Here is a 24124-nt window from a genome sequence, read left to right on the forward strand (position 1 = left end):
ATGATAACATGTTTATTATATATATATACATATTACAATTATTGTACTTTCGAAAAGTTCAAGTTATTTGATGGCAGGAGAAATCAGTTATAGCACATGTATGAATGACTGACAGCTACGCATCGAAATTTGCATGACGATTGAATCCCCACATCTGTTGTCCAAAATAAGGACTGCCATGATAACTTTGAACATATGGATTATGAAAACCTTGGTAATACTGATTATGTCTGTACAAGTTTGGATTGTTGTTGGAACGTTGCTGCAAATTAGATTTTGGACTTTTTGCTGAGGAATTAGGGTGTGCCACCATTTTTTGGTGCTGATGATGTGGAGGTGATGGGGGTGGCTGAATATAAGCTGTAGATTCTTTATTATGCACTGGTACAATGGCAACACCAGGAGGAACGTATTGCTGTGTTGGAGGTGGTACATATGCCATTTGTGGTGGAGTTGGTGGTCTGGTTGGTGCCGGTACGTATGCCATTTGAGGTGGAGTTGGTGGCCCGGTGGGAGATGGTACATATGCCATTTGTTGTGGTGTTGGTGGTCTGGTTGGTGCCGGTACGTATGCCGTTAGTGGAGGAGTTGGTGGTCGGGTGGGTGCTGGTACGTGTGCCATTTGTGGTGGAGTTGGTGGTCGGGTGGGAGGCGGTACATATGCCATTTGTCTTGGAGGCGGTTGTTGTGTGGGTGCTGGTACAAAAGCTATTTGTCTTGGAGGCGGTGGTTGCGTGGGTGCTGGTACAACAGCCACTACCGCTGGGGCTTGTTGCTGCTGTGGTGGAGCTACAATAGCAACGACTTTTGCAGGTGGTGGTGGTGGTCGAGGATTCGCTACCACCACAACTGTATTGTCGCTATCACTACCAGGTCTCGCGTGATTACAGTAGGCATACTGGTCAACTGGATGTTTAGTGCAGTGTGCGGAATTGTCTTGTCCACAAAAACAATTATTAACCAAATCAAAACTGAGAAAAGCTTCTCCATTATGATGTTTCTTACCACCATCGATACAGCTACCTGAAAAAGCAATGTGGATTTTTCAGTCTATAATCAAGTCCGTCAACTAAACAAGTGGATTAGAGACTATAAAGACCCAGTGTCGCTCACCTAGGTCTATTATATGCCCATCACCAACAACTGATATTCTCCCACATTGTAGAAAAGAATATAAATCACAACTAAATTTTCTTTTTGGTTGATTTTGAATTTATTTTTTTTTGTTGCTATTTACAAAAACTAAGGACATTGGCAACAATTAGAAAACAAATAACGATTTCATCACTTGACCAAGTTGCTGCATGTCTTGTTTTGCGGATCATTTTTGCTTTTAAATTTCTATCTATCTATTAATAGTCCAATATGCAATGCAAAGGGATGAAATTAGTCATCATTAAAGACCAATAACTGCTATACTGAGTTGACCATCAATGTTTACTGATTTGTATATCTTGTTTTGCAATATTTTTTGTTCTTGAAAAAAAAATCTTATCCTCAATTTGATGGGGGGGAGGGGGGTATATTGTGGTCAAGCTGATGATAAAAAAAAAAATAATTTATCTATTTCCAGATTTCCTATTCTTTATATGAATTGATAGCGTAAAAAAAAATATTTGTATCTTGTTTTAATGTTATGCTAATTTTGTTCGTTATTTTAAGCTTTTCTCTGGCTATTTCAGTTTTTAAGGTAAAAGGTAGACAAACATTAATGATTTTAGAGCTTTCATGAGAAGTCGTCTGCAAGTTTTGATACAAATGGGCAGTAAGTAGATCTCAAGGTTCTGATAATTGTTTACTTGTAAGGTCAAACTTTATATATCCTTAGCGCTTTCCAGCCACAAGGTTCTATTTTTAGTCACGTGATGGGAAATAACGCACTTTTCCCGTCGGAGAGAGTTAGATAAAACAAAGCAATATCAATTTATCATACGATACGGTTACCAAAAAAAAAAACAGAAGTAAAATATCAGTCTAGTTTACAATACAGTTCCCTCAAATAAAGCAATATCAATTTATCAACCAATACAGTGACCTACAATAAAGCAACACAATAATAGAGTTACCTAAAATACAGCAATATCATTTTATTATAAATACAGAAACTGAGAATTTCGATGTTTCGTGTAATAGTTACCTTCAATAAAGCAATATCAATTAATCAGACGGTACATAGTCAATCAAATTATATAAAAACAATATCAATTTGTCATACTTTATTACAAAGTCTTGAAATGAAGCAATACGACACAATAACTTCAAATGAACAATTTGTAGTATGGTTTGAGAATTAAGCATTTTCTGCCAAGTATTTGATATATTTAACTAATGCAGTCATTTGCAGTGTATGCATTCTAGGCTTCGTAACTTTCATTGTACGAAATATTGATATCGCTTTATTTTAGGTAACTATATTGTATGATAAATTGACGTAGCCATATTCTGGGTAACTGTATTGTATGATAAATTGATATAGTTTTATTTTAGGTAACTATATTGTATGATTAATTATATTGCTTTAATTGAGGTAACTATATTGTCAATCTAATTAAAAACCGATCTCTCATCGCTCCTGTTTTCTGATATGTCGCGTGGGAGATCTAACGAAACCGGCTTTGAGGTCGTGACATGTGAGTGAACTAAAAGTTATGAATTTATAATGATATGCAAATGAGTTGACGACCTATTAATAAACCAATCAAAAAAGTTTATGAATTATTTTGACTGACGATTTCGCCGTAAATAAAATGAGTTACATCCCTCTACCTTACGTTAACCTTTCAAGATCGTGGAAGACTCAATTTCATTGGTTGAAAAAGATACAGCTACGAGGTCACTCACATGTGACCTCAAAGCGGGTTTCGTTAGATCTCCCACGCGACATATCAGAAACAGGAGCGATGGGAGATCGGTTTTTAATTAGATTGCTATATTGTATGATAAATTGATAGTTTTATTTTTTTGCAACAGTAATGTATGCTAAAATGATGTTGCTTTATTTTTGGTAACTATATTGTATGATAAATTGATATCGCTTTATTTTAGGTAACTATATTGTATGATAAATTGATATAGTTTTGTTTAAGGTAACTGTATTTTATGATAAATTGATATTGCTTTATTGTAGGTGTCTGTATTGTATGATAATTTATAGTTTTATTTTAGGTAACTATATTGTATGGTAAATTGATATAGTTTAATTTTAGGTAACTATATTGTATGATAAATTGATATTGCTTTATTGCAGGTGTCTGTTTTGTATGATAAATTTATATAGTTTTATTTTATGTAACTGTATTTTATGATAAACTGATACAGTTTTGTTTTAGGTAACTGTATTGTATGATCAATTGAAATTGCTTCATTTTAGGTAACTATATTGAATTATCAATTGATATCGCTTTATTTTAGGTATCTGTATTGTATAATCAATTGATATAGCTTTATTATAGTAAATGTATTGTATGTTCAACTGATATTGCTTTATTTCAGGTGTCTGTATTGTATGATAAATTTATAGTTTTATTTTAGGTAACTATATTGTATGGCAAATTGATATAGTTTAATTTCAGGTAACTGTATTGTATGATAAATTGATATTGCTTGATTGCAGGTGTCTGTTTTGTATGATAAATTTATATAGTTTTATTTTATATAACTGTATTTTATGATAAATTGATACAGTTTTGTTTTAGGTAACTGTATTTTATGATCAATTGATGTGCTTTATTTTAGGTAACTATATTAAATTATAAATTGATATTGCTTTATTTTAGGTAGCTGTATTGTATGCTAAATTGATATCGCTTTATTTTAGGTATCTGTATTGTATTATAAATTGATATAACTTTATTTTAGGTCAATGTATTGTATGTTAAATTGATATTGCTTTATTTCAGATAACTGTATTGTATGATAAATTGATATTATTTAATTATAGGTAACTATATTTTGTGATAAACTGATATAGTTTTATTTTAGGTAAATATATTATATGATATATTGATATAGCTTTATTTTAGGTAACTGTATTGTATAATAAATTGATATTGTTTAATTATAAGTAACTATATTTTATGATAAATTGATATAGTTTAATTCTAGGTAACTGTATTGTATGATAGTTTGATATTGCTTTATTTTAGGTAACAATAATGAATTATGAATTGATATTGCTTCATTTTAGATATCTGTATCGTATTATCAATTGATATCGCTTTATTTTAGGTAACTGTATTTTATGATCAATTGATACAGTTTTGTTTTAGGTAACTGTATGGTATGATAAATTGATATTCCTTTATTTTAGGTAACTATATAATGAATTATGAATTGATATTGCTTCATTTTAGGTATCTGTATCGTATCATTTATTGATATCGCTTTATTTTAGGTAACTGTATTGTATGATAAATTGATATCGCTTTATTTTAGGTACCTGTATTGTATTATAAATTGATATAGCTTTATTTATGGTTAATGTATTATATGTTAAATTGATATTGTTTTATTTCAGGTGTCCGTATTGTATGATAAATTTATAGTTTTATTTTAGGTAACTATATTGTATGGCAAATTGATATAGTTTAATTTTAGGTAACTGTATTGTATGATAAATTGATATCGCTCTATTTTATGTAACTATATTGTATGGTAAATTGATATAGTTTAATTTTAGGTAACTGTATTGTATGATAAATTGATATCGCTTTATTTTAGGTATCTGTATTGTATAAAAAATTGATATAGCTTTATTTATGGTTAATGTATTGTACGTTAAATTGATATTGCTTTATTCCAGGTGTCTGTATTGTATGATAAATTTATAGTTTTATTTTAGGTAACTATATTGTATAGTAAATTGATATAGTTTAATTTTAGGTAACTGTATTGTATGATAAATTGATATTGCTTTATTGCAGGTGTCTGTTTTGTATGATAAATTTATATAGTTTTATTTTATGTAACTGTATTTTATGATAAATTGATACATTTTTGTTTTAGGTAACTGTATTTTATGATAAATTGATATTGCTTTATTTTAGGTAACTATATTGAATTATGAATTGATATCGCTTTATTTTAGGTATTTGTATTGTATTATCAATTGATATTGCTTTATTTTAGGTAAATGTATTGTATGTTAAATTGATATTGCTTTATTTCAGGTAACTATATTGTATGATAAATTGATATTATTTAATTATAGGTAACTATATTTTGTGATCAACTGATATAGTTTTATTTTAGGTAAATATTTTATATGATATATTGATATAACTTTATTTTAGGTAACTGTATTGTATAATAAATTGATATTGTTTAATTATAGGTAACTATATTTTATGATCAATTGATATAATTTTATTCTAGGTAACTGTATTGTATGATAATTTGATATTGCTTTATTTTATATCTCGCTTACGTTAAACAAACACACGACAAAAGAATAACAGACAGCAACAGACGACATCCACTGTAACATAAACTGTAAAAAACAGTCGAAAATAGCTTGACCCATCAGAGACGACACATAGACAAAACACAAAATGCTTTTCTACTAGTATGTGTAGTCACTAATGAAGGTTAGTTCAAAATCAATTCCAACTAATGATTAGATCATGTTTTCCAAAAGACCAAAATATAAGTTCGCACATCGTATTGAAAGGATGCAAGACATAAAACAGGGGTGAAAGATACCAGAGTGGCATTCAAACTCCTTAAACAAAAACAAAAACTGACACCGCAATGGCTAAAAAATAAAGATAAACAGACAAACACTGTCCAGTACACAGAACACAACATAGAAAATTAAAGAATGAGCAAAACGAACCTCACCAAAACATACTAGCAATACATATATCTACGTTGTAGTTTATTAAAACAAAATCAATTATAGCATGTCTTTGTATCTCTTCCTTTTCAGCATTATGTTTTATAGCGACATTTATATATCTCTCCTAACGTTTATCGCGCTATTTATAGCTTTCCTAGTTGATAAAATGATATAGCTTTATTTTAGGTAACTATATTGTATGATAAATTGATATTGCTTTATTTTTGGTATCTATATTGTATGATAAATTGATATTGCTTTATTTTTGGTGTCTATATTGTATGATAAATTGATATTGCTTTATTTTTGGTATCTATATTGTATGATAAATTGATATAGCTTTATTTTTTGGTATCTATATTGTATGATAAATTGATGAAGTTTTATTTTAGGTAACTGTATTGTATGATAAGTTGATATTACTTAATTGCAGGTATCTGTATTGTAGATAGATCGATATAGTTTTATTTTAGGTAACTATTATTGTATGATAAATTGATATAATTTTGTTTTAGGTAACTGTATTTTATGATAAATTGATATTGCTTTATTGCAGGTGTCTGTATTGTATGATAAATTTATAGTTTTATTTTAGGTAACTATATTGTATGGTAAATTGATATAGTTTAATTTTAAGTAACTGTATTGTATGATAAATTGATATCGCTTGATTTTAGGTATCTGTATTGTATTATCAATTGATATCGCTTGATTTTAGGTAAATGTATTGTATCTTAAATTGATATTGCTTTATTTCAGGTGTCTGTATTGTATGATAAATTTATAGTTTTATTTTAGGTAATTTTATTGTATGGTAAATTGATATAGTTTAATTTTAGGTAACTGTATTGTGTGATAAATTGATATTGCTCTATTGCAGGTGTCTGTTTTGTATGATAAATTTATATAGTTTTATTTTATGTAACTGTATTTTATGATAAATTGATACAGTTGTGTTTTAGGTAACTGTATTGTATGATAAATTGATATTGCTTTATTTTAGGTGTCTGTATTGTATGATAAATTGATATCGCTTTATTTTAGGTATCTGTATTGTATTATAAATTGATATAGCTTTATTTTAGGTAAATGTATTGTATGTTAAATTGATATTGCTTTATTTCAGGTAACTATATTGTAGATAGATCGATATAGTTTTATTTTAGGTAACTATTATTGTATGATAAATTGATATAGTTTTGTTTTAGGTAACTGTATTTTATGATCAATTGAAATTGCTTTATTGCAGGTGTCTGTATTGTATAAATTTAGTTTTATTTTAGGTAACTATATTGTTTGGTAAATTGATATAGTTTAATTTTAGGTAAGTGTGTTGTACGATAAATTGATATTGCTTTATTGCAGGTGTTTGTTTTTTATGATAAATTTATATAGTTTTATTTTATGTAACTGTATTTTATGATAAATTGATATTATTTAATTATAGGTAACTATATTTTGTGATAAACTGATATAGTTTTATTTTAGGTAAATATATTATATGATATATTGATATAGCTTTATTTTAGGTAAATATATTATATGATATATTGATATAGCTTTATTTTAGGTAACTGTATTGTATAATAAATTGATATTGTTTAATTTTAGGTAACTGTATTGTATGATAAATTGATATTGCTTTATTGCAGGTGTCTGTTTTGTATGATAAATTTATATAGTTTTATTTTATGTAACTGTATTTTATGATAAATTGATACAGTTTTGTTTTAGGTAACTGTATTGTATGATAAATTGATATTGCTTTATTTTATTGAGGTTTGGCATGCCTTAAAACCAGGTTCAACCCACCACTTTTATTCCCCTTTAAAAGTGTCCTGTACCAAGTCAGGAAGATGGTCATTGTTATATATTGTTCGTTTCTCTTTGTGTTGCATTTTAACGTTGAGTCGTTTGTGTTTTCTCTTATTTTTGAGATATTGAGATAAGACGTGGCACGGTACTTGTCTATCCCAAATTCATGTATTTGGTTTTCATGTTACATTTGTTATTCTCGTGGTGTTTTGTCTGATGATTGGTCTGTTTCTGTGTGTGTTGCGTTTCGATGTTGTGTCGTTGTTCTCCTCTCTTATATTTAATGCGTTTCGCTCGGTTTTGGTTTGTTACCCCGATTTTGTTTTTTGTCCATGGATTTATGAGTTTTGAACAGCGGTATACTACTGTTGCCTTTATTTAGGTAACTATAATGAATAATGAATTGGTATTGCTTTATTTTAGGTATCTGTATCGTATTATAAATTGATATAGCTTTATTTTAGGTAAATGTATTGTATGTTAAATTGATATTGCTTTATTTCAGGTAACTATATTGTATGATAAATTGATATTAAATAATTATAGGTAACTATATTTTGTGATATACTGATATAGTTTTATTTTAGGTAAATATATAATATGATATATTGATATAGCTTTATTTTAGGTAAATATATTATATGATATATTGATATAGCTTTATTTTAGGTAAATATATTATATGATATATTGATATAGCTTTATTTTAGGTAAATATATTATATGATATATTGATATAGCTTTATTTTAGGTAACTGTATTGTATAATAAATTGATATTGTTTAATTATAGGTAACTATATTTTATGATAAACTGATATAGTTTTATTTTAGGTAAATATATTATATGATACTAGTATATTGATATAGCTTTATTCTAGGTAACTGTATTGTATAATAAATTGATATTGTTTAATTATAGGTAACTATATTTTATGATAAATTGATATATTTTTATTCTAGGTAACTGTATTGTATGATAATTTGATATTGCTTTATTCTATATCTCTCTTACGTTAAACAAACACACGACAAAAGAATAACAGACAGCAACAGACGACATCCACTGTAACATAAACTGTAAAAAACAGTCAAAAATAGATCGACCCATCAGAGACGACATATAAACAAAACACAAAATGCTTTTCTACTAGTATGTGTAGTTACTAATAAAGGCTAGTTCAAAATCAATTCCAACTAATGATTAGATCATGTTTTCCAAAAGACCAAAGATCAGTCAATACACATCCTACGTTTTTAGTTTAAAGACGTCATAAAAAGTTTAAGAACATCAAAAACTTGTGCAATACCAAAAAATAAGTTCGTACATCGTATTGACAGGATGCAAGACATAAAACAGGGGTGAAAGATACCAGAGTGACATTCAAGCTCCTTAAACGAAAACAAAAACAAAAACTGACACTGCAATGGCTAAAAAATAAAGATAAACAGACAAACACTGTCCAGTACACAGAACACAACATAGAAAATTAAAGAATGAGCAAAACGAACCTCACCAAAACATACTAGCAATACATATATCTACGTTGTAGTTTATTAAAACAAAATCAATGATAGCATGTCTTTGTATCTCTTCCTTTTCAGCATTATGTTTTATAGCGACATTTATATATCTCTCCTAACGTTTATCGCGCTATTTATAGCTCTCCTAGCGGTCTATGCTGTTGAAAAATTGTCCTTTACCGGACCATTTAATACAGGATGACTCATTAGCAATCATACCACTTCTGAAAATCGTGATGTCCATCCGTGAAAATGCCCATGAAATAAGGAACGACCAAATCATATCTGACATGGACATGCAAGATTGATTTGTAAGGAAACTTAAGGTCCTTATACGTTTTGTATTCATCCGTACAATACTCAAAATTCATATTCTAAAATAAATATCACCAATTAATACAAAATTATTTAATATGATAATTGTAGCTACAAACACTCCGAAATCCTTTCAACTTTGTTGTCGTATCGCCTGACAACTGATAGAACAACACAGTAAATTGTTCGAAAAAAATGTCGGCTTAAAAAGAAACAATAAAATATCCATGAAAATTGTTTATATATTTTTCTTCAACTACTGTTCTTTGGAAAGATTTCAATTTTCTGATGACAGGAATTAAAGTCAAATCACTTGTTAGAATGACTAATAGTTACGCTTCTATTTCCTTATTAGAATTGAATCCCCACATCTGCTGTTGAAAGAAAGGATTTCCATGGTAACCATAAAACTGTTGATTATTTGGAAAGCCTTGGTAATACTGATTATGTCTGTACAAATTTGGATTGTTGTTGGAACGTTGCTGCAAATTAGATTTTGGACTTTTTGCAGAGAAATTAGGGTGTGCCACCATTTTTTGGTGTTTATGTTGCTGCATATAAGCTGTCGATTCCTGATTATTAGCAAAGGCAGAACCAGGAGGAACGTATGGCTGTGATGGAGCTGGTACGTATGCTCTTTGTGGTGGAGTTGGTGGTCGGGTGGGAGATGGTACATATGGCATTTGTCGGGTAGTCGGTTGTTGTGTTGGTGCTGACACAATAGCCATTACCGCTGGGGCTTGTTGCTGCTGTGGTGGAGCTACAATAGCAACGACTTTAGAAGATGGTGGTGGTGGTCGAGGATTCGCTACCACTACAACTGTATTGTCGCCATCACTACCAGGTCTCGCGTGATTACAGTAGGCATACTGATCTACTGATTTTTTAGTGCAGTGTTTGGAATTATCTTGTCCACAAAAACAATTATTAACCAAATCAAAACTGATAAAAGCTTGTCCATTATGATGTTTTCTACCACCATCAACACAGCTACCTAAAAAAAGTAATATCGATTTATCAGACTATACAGTCAGTCAACTAAACCAGAGGCTGTAAAGACCCAGTGTTGCGCACCGTGGTCTATGTCCATCAAAAAGCAATATCGATTTATCAGTCTTTACAAGGTCAGTCAACTAATCAGGAGCTACAACAAGCCAGTGTCGCTCACCTAGATATTGGTAATCTTCAACATTTGACACTCTCCAACAATTTAGACTAAAATAGAATTCATAAGCACAGACAAACAAAGGACGCTAAGTGATAGGAAAGCTCACACTTGTCCTTTGTGACATGGGAGCTTAAAAAGTAATATCACCTTTTGGTCATGTGAGCTAAAAAAAAGCAATATCAATTCAGCAGTTACATTAAACAAGACAATACAGACGATACAGTGTCAGTAAACTAAAAATAAAGCAATATCAATTCAACATCCAGTACCACAGTTACCTTAAATAATGCAATATCAATTAAGCATACAATACAAGAGTTACCTAAAATTACGCAATGTCAATTTATTATACGAGAAATAGTTTGACAGATAAATATTTTGTCCAAATAATCAATTGGAGGAAACTCGTCTTTACAAAGTAGAAAGTGTTTTCTTTATTTTACTAACACTGCCATTCTATTTTTGATACGTAATGCTGATAAATGAGCTAAGTATACTGTTCATGTCGTTTCTTATCCATTTTGGATATCATTTTTGTTACTAGATAATTTTTATACGTTACATATGTACAACAATGGTTAACATTCGTATAAGACTTATCTGGACAAAAGTAGCGTTTTACCTTCCTTTGTTTTAAAAGACTTATCTACTTGTACAGAATCATTCTCCGTTCATTTGTTTAAAATACTTATACCTGATACCTGGACCGAAGTAGCATTTAATTTCTCACTTCTTTATTTAAACTACTTACGTGGATCGAAGTAGCATTATCCTTCCTTTGTTTAAAATACTTACGTAGATCGAAGTAGCATTTTCCCTTCCTTTGTTTAAAAGACATACCTGTCCCGAAGTAGCTTTTCCCTTCCTCTGTTTAAAATACTTACATCGATCGAAGTAGCATTCTCCTTCCTTTGTTTAAAATACTTACGTGGATCGAAGTAGCATTCTCCTTCCTCTGTTTAAAATACTTACGTAGATCGAAGTAGCATTCTCCTTCCTCTGTTTAAAATACTTACATGGATCGAAGTAGCATTCTCCTTTCTTTGTTTAAAATACCTACATGGATCGAAGTAGCATTTTCTTTCCTTTGTTTAAAATACTAACGTGGATCGAAGTAGTATTCTCCTTCCTTTGTTTAAAATACTTACACGTGGATCGAAGTAGCATTCTCCTTCCTCTGTTTAAAATACTTATACCTGATACCTGGACCGAAGTAGCATTTAATTTCTCACTTCTTTATTTAAACTACTTCCGTGGATCGAAGTAGCATTCTCCTTTCTTTGTTTAAAATACTTACGTAGATCGAAGTAGCATTTTCCCTTCCTTTGTTTAAAAGACATACCTGTCCCGAAGTAGCTTTTCCCTTCCTCTGTTTAAAATGCTTACATCGATCGAAGTAGCATTCTCCTTCCTTTGTTTAAAATACTTACGTGGATCGAAGTAGCATTCTCCTTCCTCTGTTTAAAATACTTACATCGATCGAAGTAGCATTCTCCTTTCTTTGTTTAGAATACTTACATGGATCGAAGTAGCATTCTCTTTCCTTTGTTTAAAATACTAACGTGGATCGAAGTAGCATTCTCCTTCCTTTGTTTAAAATACTTACGTGGATCGAATAAAATACTTACGTGGAATGAAGGAGCATCCTCCTTCCTTTGTTTAAAATACTTACGTGGATCGAAGTAGCATTCTCCTTCCTTTGGTTAAAATACTTACGTTTAAAATACTTACGTGGATCGAAGTAGCATTCTCCTTCCTTTGTTTAAAATACTTACGTGGATACAAGTAGCATTCTCCTTCCTTTGTTTAAAATATTAACGTGGATCGAAGTAGCATTCTCCTTCCTTTGCTTAAAATAATTACGTGGACCGAAGTAGCATTTTCCTTCCTTTGTTTAAAATACTTACGTGGATCGAAGTAGCATTCTCTTTCCTTCGTTTAAAATACTAACGTGGATCGAAGTAGTATTCTCCTTCCTTTGTTTAAAATACTTACGTGGAATGAAGGAGCATCCTCCTTCCTTTGTTTAAAATACTTACGTGGATCGAAGTAGCATTCTCCTTCCTTTGTTTAAAATACTTACGTGGATCGAATAAAATACTTACGTGGAATGAAGGAGCATCCTCCTTCCTTTGTTTAAGATACTTACGTGGATCGAAGTAGCATTCTCCTTCCTTTGTTTAAAATACTTACGTGGATCGAATAAAATACTTACGTGGAATGAAGGAGCATCCTCCTTCCTTTGTTTAAAATACTTACGTGGATCGAAGTAGCATTCTCCTTCCTTTGTTTAAAATACTTACGTGGATCGAAGTAGCATTCTCCTTCCTTTGTTTAAAATACTTACATGGATCGAAGTAGCATTTTCCTTCCTTCGTTTAAAATACTTACGTGGATCGAAGTAGCATTCTCCTTCCCTTGTTTAAAATACTTACGTGGATCGAAGAAGCATTCTCCTTCCTTTGTTTAAAATATTAACGTGGATCGAAGTAGCATTCTCCTTCCTTTGGTTAAAATAATTACGTGGATCGAAGTAGCATTCTCCTTCCTCTGTTTAAAATACTTACGTGGATCGAAGTAGCATTCTCCTTCCTTTGTTTAAAATATTAACGTGGATCGAAGTAGCATTCTCCTTCCTTTGGTTAAAATAATTACGTGGATCGAAGTAGCATTCTCCTTCCTCTGTTTAAAATACTTACGTGGATCGAAGTAGCATTCTCCTTCCTTTGTTTAAAAATACTTACATGGATCGAAGTAGCATGCTCCATTCCTTTGTATATAGACTTACTTAGACTGAAGAAGCATTATCCCTTCATCCTTTGTTTAAAATACTTGCGTGGACCGAAGTAGCTTACTTTGTTTAAAAGACTAACATGGCACGAAGTAGCAATTTGCCTGCCTTTGTTTAAAAGACTTATTAGGACAGAAGTAGATTTCTTCCTTCTTTTATTTAAAATACTATCCTACAGACAGAAGTAGCATTCTTTGTATTAAAGACTTATTATACATGTCGCATAGTAGTATGCTCCTTTCTATCGTATACAAGTCTTACCTGAGCAGAAGTATAGTGTAGTATAAACAAATGTATGAAAACAGAAGCAGCATTCTCCGTGGCTGCTTTCATTCGACTTTACACTTCGTTTAAGGACATTATAGGATAATATTAGCATTTGTCGTGCCTTCTTCTAAAAGACGTAGGATTTTGACAAGACAAACATTTTTAATTAAGAAATAAATCAAAAACACACAGTTAGAGAACACATTTTTTTATTTAACAAATGTTGTATTTCTTATTTTCAATAAAAGTTTTACTTTCCGTCTAAAAAATAAATTTTGATCAAGTAATTCAAAAAAATTTTTAACAAATAAAAATTAAAAAAAAACCCCTGCCCGCTCCCCCTCCCCACTTCCCACACACAGATCATTGGTCGATGCCTTACCTCGACAATAGCATTTGCTTTGCCTCAACAGATTGACCTCAACAAATGTATAACTAATGTTGTTTTTCAATACAGAAAACTTACCCGGGCAGTAATAGCATTTCCCGTACAAATCCTTCTTTTTTCCTCGGCATTTTGCAGGCGGACAATGATAAAATTTACAGAACTGGTAACCTGCTGTGTTAGTAATACAGGAGCTCTCTATGCCCTCTAAGTCTGGAATTCTCTCCCCTGGGCAATATCTAAGACACTCTCCAAAATGTGTAAAACATGGCGTTTGTGGTTCTAATGGAATTGGCACCAAAGCAAACACATCTAAAACAATAGGCAAGGATAACGTATAAGTTTATAACATGGCCGTGTGTTCCTGTACAAACCAGGACTAAATTTAGAAAATACGCCAGACGCGCGTTTTCGTCTACTCATCAGTGACGCTGGAATCCAAAAAAGTTAAAAAGGCCAAATAAAGTACGAAGTTGAAGAGTATTGAGAACCAAAATTCCTAAAAGTTTTGCCAAATACAGCTAAGGTAATCTATTCCTGAGGTAGAAAAGCCTTAGTATTTCAAAAAATTCAAAAATTTGTAAACAGTAAATTTACAAATATAACCATATCAATGACAATTCATGTCAGCACAAAAAGTGCGGACTACTGGGCTTGTGATACCCTCGGGGAAATAAATCTCCACCAGCAGTGGCATCGATCTAGTGGTTGTAAATAAACTCATCATAGATACCAGGACTGAAAACCAAAGCAAATACAGCTAAACCAATATATATAGATTATATATAAATTTATAACATGGCAATTTGTTCCTGTCTGGGCGGGTGTAGATTTAATACCGAAAAGGCTGGTTTATTAAACTTTGCAACAATTATCTGATACAGATGGAAAACCGATATCGTAAGTTGGCATCGAAAGAATGTTTGTTTTGCTTTTATTGTTAGGGGACGACCATTTGATATTCTGTGGGGGGGGGGGGGGGGGGGGGGGCAGGAGGATTTTGAAAATAGATAACTCAGCCTTGATAATCACAAAAATAAATGGTTTGTTCTGTGGTAGTTTGAAAATGGATTACCTGACTTGCAATGTATAGAAAATAAATAACTCAGCAGATCTAATCGAAAGTATGAGATGGCACCAGATTCTTCATAAATTCATCTTTTTTCCCGAAAATAATCGTGAAACACTTCCCAAATTTTTTAATAACAAAAGTATAAATATTATTTAAATATACTTGAAATGTCTGAAAATTGGTTTCATTTAACTTGAAGTATATTGTCTCAGAAAACCTTACCTCACCTTTATTTTAACAGGGCCGTAACTACATGTAGGAAATTTCAAAACCAAACGCTTGTCTCCATATCAAATTGTGTTCACGGCCTTGCAAGAAGAAAGTTCTGTTTTCCCTCAGACTTATAGCCCTGATTTTTCGGGATCAATGTTTCTTATTTATTTGTCTTTTGTTCATTGATTGCCCTTCTGTATTCTGTTAGTGTTGCATTCCTTTTGTAATCTAGTAATTTTGTTATGAACTTGATCATGAGTTTTAAAAAAAAAAAAAAAACAGCAGCCACAGGCTTAACTATGTGAATTCCATTTTTGCGTTATCATGCACATTGGTCTTTTGATGTTGTCCATAGAAACTTCAGTCTTACACTGAATTTATACATTTTGCTTTGAGACCAAAATATTGTCAAAAAATTATTAAATCAAAACTTTATTTTCAGATTATGAAAGGGTCTTCCGAACACCCAGAAAGGCATGATTTTGCATCATTTGTTCTATAGCTTCTTGGGCCTTCATTGGCTCCAAAACCCTTCAAAAAAAATTTTGGGAAAAGTTGGGAATTTAAAAGATTCATTTCTGCAGCGGGGGATGGTTAATCTAATTAAATGGTACATAATGACTTGACTATACTATATGTATTATTTATAAACAAATCATTTAAAAAATTGTATGTTTTCGAATATCAAAAATATAGTTGTAAAAATGAATAATCAGTCCCTTGCTTTAATGAAAATGAAAAATCTTGCTTCAATAGTGCAGAAAATGAATAATCTGTCCTCTTAGTTTACAAAAATAAATAAACGATCAAAAACAAATCCTCCTGCCCCCCCCCCCCCCCCCCCCCCAGAATATCAAATGGTCGTCCCCTTACGTTCTTGGGTTGCAGTTTCATTGACGTGTACTTATCTTATTTTTCTATTCAAAAAGTATAATTGAATATTACTGTCAAATGATTTGTAATTGAGAACACCTATGTACTAAAAGTTATCTCGATAAAAAAAACATGGACGAAAACCAAAGATAAACATGGCAAATATATTTCATCGTCTAATTGTTACCAAAGGAGATGCGGAGGAAAATATGCCAAAACATCATTTCTCTTTATAACAATACTGTTTGAAGGTTGTTGTATCTAGAGAGTGAATTGACGCTTTCCCCGATATGGTGTACAAGTTATAAAAAAGTTCAACATTGTATGTTTTCCTGGAAAATTAATAGGAATTCAATCTCTGAATAATATTGGAAGTGGGTATCTTACTGTGATCATTATTCGAAATACACAAAAATATAACTTACTGACAACACAGATAGAGATGAAGAAAACAAAAAGCATTCCAACTGTTCTCTGTTGTCTTTCCTGTTGTAAATGAAAAATAATTCAGACAAATTGTTATCTGTATCAATACAATGTATGACAGAAATGTTTTAGCTAATTTCCAATCTAAACAATCAAGGGGATATATAGTTTGTCTCGTTGGCAATAAAACCACATTTTATTTTTATATTTTATGTTAACACGTTTTAATGTACAAAATGTATTAAAATGTACAGCATGTATGCAACATGTTTAATTAAAACAAAGTAATTAATATCATGCGACATATTTGTCAAATAAAAATTATGAAGTCGTGTTATCTTAAATTGTTTTCAAAAATACTCTTAGTTAATCTTTAAATGAATAATTTAGAAAACGTGATTTTGCAGAATTTTAAAAAATAGTTCAATTGTATTTTAATATCATATTGCTATGTATATTAAATTCCTTTTTTTTACACGGCTGTGATCAGTTTTTATTTATTTATGTGTGGATGTCACTGAGTGTTGTTTGGAATATGATTTGTTAATACCCATTTATTCTTTAACTGAAATGTAAAAATATTAATTGATAGAACTAAATATCAAAAACATAAACTCACCCGTTCAAACTATTTGGTCAAAAGATGCTAAAATCCACAAGGAATTGAAATAAAACGCTATGTCTTAACTTAGGCGATGACATCAAAAACGTGACAACATTAAAATGTACATTTTAATTACATATGAACCTTTCAGTCCTTCCTAACAATTTGTTTATTAATTAATGACCGCATGAAATAATATTCATTAATTAATACACAACATTTGACAAGTTTATTTGGACCTTTCTATTAGATCCATTTTATTTGCTATTCACACGGTTGTTGTTTTTCTTTTTTGGGGCATTCATTTATTTTGGTATATTTTTTTTCTTTTTTCACGAAAGCGGCCATTAAAGTAAATATAAATTACAACACATAGTAATTAATGGTGACCCAGTAATTAATGGTGACCCGGTGTCCACATAAAATTCAGTATTCATCTTTTCAAACTATCTGTTTCATATCTAAACTTTAAAATGAAAATATTCTTATAGTTTGAGCTATGATTATATAGGTTACAAAACATATAAAATGTCATAGTCTTAATATTCAGTTGTCATTAGTTTGAGGGTATAATTATATAACACATATTTGGTTTTTTTTCCTGAAATCATCGGAGGATAGGAAAGAGTTTAATCGTAGTTGTTTTGATTCTCGTCTTCTAATGTTTTAAAAGTGTCAAGTTTTCTGAACTTTTTACTATTCATACAGTGTATTCTTGATGTTCACAGTGTTAGAAACATGGAGTTTTCAAATTTTAACGTTTACAATTTGAGAACATGCTGGTTTCAAATTATACAGTATATATACCTAATGTTTTTGGCGGGACCAAATAATCTCCATGGAAATGAAATATGGCAATGCTAATTCGTCTGCATACCAAGTGTCATTGACCTATACCACTAGCATGACTAGTGGTTGTCATTAAACTGACATTAAATCGCAATAAAACATTGTTGACGCCGCCGACGCCGACGCCGAAATCAGAATACCTAAGTCTCGATTTTCGACTCCATCAAGGCAATCAAAAAAATGAAATGCATGATTTGTAGAGTTTTATTGTAGTTTTTAATAGAACAGTCCTGTTAATAGGCATATGGACAGCATTTAAAAAAGCTACGGACATACAAATGTGCGCCATGTAATAGAAATTGTCGTTGAATCGAATATTCCTTGGCCACATCTTTCAACCATATTTTAAAACTACCCAAAAGTTACCAGTTAATATCTGAAATAATAAACAAGTCACCCATTCATTGATATATTTATTCTTAGAATATTGGAGTCATTTGTCACTTGTTATCGTTATATTAGTATGTGTGCTAAACAGACAAATAAGATACCTAGGGACAACCATACATTATAAATGGAAAAGGAATAGCCTACACCATAACTCACGAGAAAGCAGATGGATAAGAAAAACAGTGCATTAAGACAATCATAAACTAATCATTGCACAACACAAATACTTTTTAAGCAAAACATATGAATAAAAATTAATCGTTAATATTTATGATAGATATATGTACAGGTAAATTGGCGCAATTGATACATTTTGAAAACAAAATTTGGCGCAAATGATAGCCCCGAAAAACAGTAATTGGCGCAAAAGGACTGCTGTCGACATGAATTTTATGCCCTTTGAAGTTGAGCGCCAAACTATCAATCAATATTCATATATAGTATTTATTATACCCTACTTTATGTCAGTTTATTCATGATATATTCTTTACGTATGTAACTGTTTGTAGTAAGTATGACAGAACATCCACATGTTTTCGGCTCAAATTTTATAAATAAATAGTTTCTAAAAGATAAAAATAATCTACATGTCTGTAATTAAGAACATGTCAGTATACATTAGTATTTATAATAATCTCACCTTATTAAAATACATTATCAAGTTATGAACACTTAGAGTTTTTGGTCTTTCTGTCAAATATTTACTACTGTAATGTCGTTTTTGATCTTCAGGAAAAGTAAGTAAATTAAGCCAAGGATTTGATTTCCACAAATTACTTACAACCTTTACTTAATTCGTTCGTAGATGCACAGTTTGGTTTGTAAGTTTTTTCTCTTTCTGTAGAATTAAATACAAAGCTTAGTTTGGAAATTTTGGCTCTATCCGTAGAAATGTTATTTAACGCGGGACATAACATCATATTTTTAACGGGGATGTTGTTTATATAGCTCGTAAAGTGTAGGGGTCAATTTCATTTCACACCAGGCCCATTTTTATACAATATTTAGGAATCCTCTCATCGAGTCCCTGAATTCCGCTCAATGAAATAACAAACGCCTACATGAAATTGCAAGTGTGTATCAAAATGCCTTAAACAGCAACAAGTGGTGCAGAATAGCATGTTGATTTAATGTTAATATGTAAAATTGTGAAACACTGTTTTACAGTATATAATCCGGATTCGTTCAAATTCCGGTAGAATTTGACAAATGTTAGATTATAACCCTGCGAGTGGAAAATATGCATGAAGAATTGCCTAGATACCTTTATATTATAAATACGATTCATGTAAACAATCTTATTAATAAATTAAATATTGCTATACAATTATTTACATAAATGGTCTTGTGTACGTTGAGTAGATACTTATATGGTGTCATATTCATAATGGCACATGCACAATCATACCACATCTTTTCTTTAATTTATATAAATGGTATCTATACCAGGAACAATTAATTAAAAAATAACGTTACGCACAATATGCAATTTTTCCGGGGGGGGGGGGGGGGAATTTCCATGCATGATCAAGGAATGATTTGTATGAAATTTAATAAATGATCGCAGTTATTATGTCTTTAAAGCGTTATTTTCGTTATTAACATGTTTAATGACTCATAAAACTATTTGAATGAATAACTTTGATCCTATGCATATCTACATCAGTAGATTTACATTCTTGGTCTTTTATTGTTTTCAAACTATTACGCCTATTTCATACGAAATGGGTATTATTTGACCCACTGTAGAAAATGTCTACTTCCAAAGATATTTTTAGTTCTTGAAAGTGACTAAGTCATCTGTTGTATACGATTTAATTGTGAAACAAGCTGGAGATCAGAGCAGATAGCACTTTTCCTTTGTTGTTTTTTTTTTTGTTGTGCATGTAATAATTTAATGTCATGAATGATATCTCATATATATTCTTTCTTTTGGCCTTGTTGGACATTTTTTTTTAAGTTATCTTATTATTCGCGATATTAAATATAAACAATTAACTGCTTGTAGTCCATAACTTTAAGTTAGATTAAGAATGTCATAAACAAGTACCTTTGATAGGACTATACTACACAGCCAATAGCCAACAGCAGCGCTCATGAAATCCTTATGAATCTATGTGGAAGTCATGCGAATTCTTTTTGCACATTTACAAACTTATAAATTAACATGGCAAAATTATGACAACTTCGTTTTACAAAATAAAAAGGGTGACCTCAATGATCATGTAGCCAAGTGTGCTGAAATTGCATCCGATTTTATAGCCTCTCCTCCATTACTGTGTGGGATTTGTATTTTATAAAATTCTATCTCAGATGTTAAACGTAGCAATTACAAAAATAAAGTAAATTATATATCATGTGTACCTGTTAATTTATGTTAAATGCATAGATACCCCAGTATCCACATGCAAGTCCATATGTTCCATAGTCTTTTATAAGAGAACCAACTCTGTATGACTTGTTTTCATATATACACATGTCTAAAAATATATAGTGATATGAATGAATAAAAGATAATAGGTATTTTCAGGGAGACAGCTGTCACAAATAAGAACATGAGACACTTATTATTTGCTTACCTGTCCCAAGAGAAGAACCTCTTTGTTTTGTTGCTTGTAGAATTTGATAGTATCTGTCGACTTTTTTTTTAACTTTAGGAATACCCCCCCCCCCAAAAAAAAAATGAGGGAGGAAAATACAAACTGTTGTTGTAGAGGCTATTAAAACATTAAATGTTATAAATCTCTAGTCTTAATTGCAAATGTTTTAAAATGAACACTTTTTTTTTATAAAACATTGAAAAAAGCTGTAAATATATGTCTTTGTACCATATAGACAAGAATTTTAAACAACACAACTATATCTTTTTGTATGTTATTCAAGAAACCTTTAAAAAAATCACCATTATCATCTTTGTTAATAGAAGACACAGAGCATACTCTCACGAGACAACCTTACCCGCAGTGCTGATTCGAAACAAATTCAGTGAACATTGGACCTATACCCACTTTGGGTGTTGTTGGTTCTGTTGATGATGTTGAAAGTTTAGTTGTCTTTTGGTTCTTTGAATCGTCTTAAAATGAAAGATTTAAAAGTCTCAACGAACTTAATGTATACATATAGACATAAAAAGATGTGTTTATACATATAACTTCAACAAACTTCGAATTGCAAGTAACTTGTAAGTGAATTTATACGTTTAAGAATAACTTACAGATGGACATTGGTATTCTTCGTAGGGTAACTGCCTTTGGGAGGATGAACTTATAACTCCTTACAAATGTCTTAAATCTTTACTCAATATCTTCTCCTATTTGTCAGTTTTTAGTCCCATTTGTACGTTTTTTCAACAATTTTGACTGTTCCACATAAGCAGGCCAAACAATAAAACGTACCAACAAGGCATGTACATATATCTTAACTTTACATTTGACTGCCATATAAACAGGTTAACAAAAACACAACATTTCATGTTTAAACTATTATTTCCGCATCTTGCAAAGTTTTTAAAGAAATACCTTGGTAATTCTCCCAAGCTGTTATTCCCCATTTTCCACACTGAAGTCCATAATTTCCGTAGTCGTTTATCTTTTCACCAACTTTATAGTGTTTGCCTTCATACACACAACCAGCTAAACGTAAAAAAATGTCATTCATGCTATAAAAAGATTATAAACGGAAGGCCCGAGCCCCCCAGGATCCGCCTATGCCCCTTTAGTAGCCGACGTGTTCTTGTGACTGTTATGCGTCATAGTGTATGGCCAAACTTGGTGTAGACCCGTCTTAGTTGCATTTAATTGATAAATTTAACAATACTTACCGTATCTTGATGCTATATTTTCGTTAATTTATCAAGAACTTTCTAAATAAACTACCGAAATTAACACAAAGGAACGTATCTAAATAAATTAAATATAAACTGTATCAGTCCATTCCTATATAGATGTAGATATTTCAGTCTAACGCGAGAAAACTCTACTCACTCCGACGACAGAAGGATAAGATTTTTCCGGCGTTTTGTTGCGCCGATTTTTTCTTTCATTTGCGCCGATTTTTTTTTCTTCACTTGCGACGATTTTTTTAAAAGGTAAATTGCAGGTGAATAAATATAAGAAGATGTGGTATGAGTGCAAATGAGTCGAGAACTCAACTCTCCATCCAAGTCATGTTATTTTTCATTATCATTTTAGACCTATTCCATTAGCCATTTGTACAAATGTAACGAATTGTCAATCATAACATGTATATAACTGTTGTCCCCTGCTCACTACGGGGAGATGGAAGAAGGCCTACAAGATACTATATGGAACGCCATGACTGCCTTATGATGATGATCAGCATTATATGCAGTACTCACACCACTATATGCAGTGCTCAAAAATATGATTAAAGAATTGACTCCTCGGCTTTTTTCAGTGTGTAATATGTCCATCATGTTACAACGAAGTTCCAGAACAATATGAATCAAAATTAACTTAAACATAAATGAAAAACAATTATAACTAGATTTTATCAATGGTATAGTACACAGTATATGTACAAGTTTTAACTTACCTGTAAATCTAATTAGGAGCAAATATAAAATCGGCGCAAATGAAAAAATGAAAATTTTCAAAATCGGCGCAAATGTCATACGCCCGATTGTTCGTTCCCTATTGTTAATTTTCCTTTTTTTGGACGGTGATGTTTCTTTGGAACCATCTTACGATGTTTATATATCACAACTCGATTGCTTTTCCCTTGTCTGTTGTGACATTTTAGATTTCAATGAACGTGATCTATTACTGGTAAATAATTGCAAGATTCATTTTCGGAATATGTAACTAAGATAAATTTTATTCAGATAGACATGCATTTGTAAAGGCCTTTCTCAACTACTCTTGCTTTGAACATCATTTCCACCATTTAAACAGCTGTAGCGAGTCGAACAAAGTCTGGAGTGAAATGATCTAAACCAAAGTTCTAGTTTATAGTTTCTATATAAGGTAAAATCGTAAAAACATTCAATTCTATTCAATTCTATCTATGACATGCGCATTAAATGGCCGGACAAATAGCCCTTGCACTATTCGTCCGGCTAGCCGGACAAATAGCAACTCCGTTACTAAATTATTCCGTTCACTAAGGACGAGAAGAGACTAGTGTACACATGACATTCGATAATTAAAGAGTTTTGTCAACTTCATCTACAGATAACGTTGTTTATTATTTTTTTTAAATAAAAAAAAAGTATTTGTGAAAAAATTATGTATAACGTTGTTTATTTTTTTTTTTGATAAAAAAAAAATATTTGTGAAAAAATTATGTGTAGGCATGTGCCTAAAGTGCCTAACGGCAGCTACGCCCCTGGCGTGTTCCATTGTCACATTCCGAAAACTGCAAAATATATCCCAAATATTGGTATCGCCGTTTTCAGCCATGATATATTAAAATTGAAAATCAGTGATCGGATTAGTCCTTGGTGCTAGCCGGACAAATAGCAACTCCGTTACTAAATTATTCCGTTGATATAAAGATTTGGTTTTGAAGTTTGGTTGTACTTGTAGAAAACTTATTTCAAATTGAATAGCATATTCTCATTTTTACGGATATTTCAT

At 31.1% G+C, this 24124-nt stretch overlaps 2 protein-coding genes across 4 annotated transcripts in view; both read right to left on the reverse strand.

The window, feature by feature from the left end:
* LOC143065310 (uncharacterized) lies at positions 1–21009 on the reverse strand. 3 transcript variants are annotated; one of them, XM_076238814.1, is made up of 5 exons: positions 20892–21009; positions 17304–18513; positions 16684–16744; positions 14182–14412; positions 1–1023 (listed from the first exon to the last, which is right to left on the reverse strand). In XM_076238814.1, the coding sequence occupies exons 3-5, from the start codon at positions 16718–16720 to the stop codon at positions 116–118; spliced, it is 1176 nt and encodes a 391-aa protein (XP_076094929.1). In that variant the 5' UTR covers positions 16721–16744; positions 17304–18513; positions 20892–21009; the 3' UTR covers positions 1–115. The 3 variants fall into 3 exon arrangements, with proteins under 3 accessions (XP_076094929.1, XP_076094930.1, XP_076094931.1); XM_076238815.1 differs by lacking the exon at positions 1–1023 and adding an exon at positions 9567–10483; XM_076238816.1 differs by lacking the exons at positions 1–1023; positions 17304–18513; positions 20892–21009 and adding an exon at positions 9567–10483 and having other exon boundaries at positions 16684–17283.
* The window catches only part of LOC143062600 (uncharacterized), a 12785-nt gene continuing 5899 nt past the window's right edge, over positions 17239–24124 (reverse strand). Inside the window, exons 2-5 of the mRNA XM_076234265.1 lie at positions 22046–22159; positions 21532–21600; positions 19309–19365; positions 17239–17249 (exon numbers count right to left, since the gene is read on the reverse strand). Of these exons, the coding sequence (XP_076090380.1) occupies positions 17239–17249; positions 19309–19365; positions 21532–21600; positions 22046–22159 (251 nt within the window). The remainder of the gene's footprint in view (positions 17250–19308; positions 19366–21531; positions 21601–22045; positions 22160–24124) is intronic.

Source organism: Mytilus galloprovincialis, chromosome 2, assembly GCF_965363235.1.
Source record: "Mytilus galloprovincialis chromosome 2, xbMytGall1.hap1.1, whole genome shotgun sequence".
NCBI lineage: Eukaryota > Metazoa > Mollusca > Bivalvia > Mytilida > Mytilidae > Mytilus > Mytilus galloprovincialis.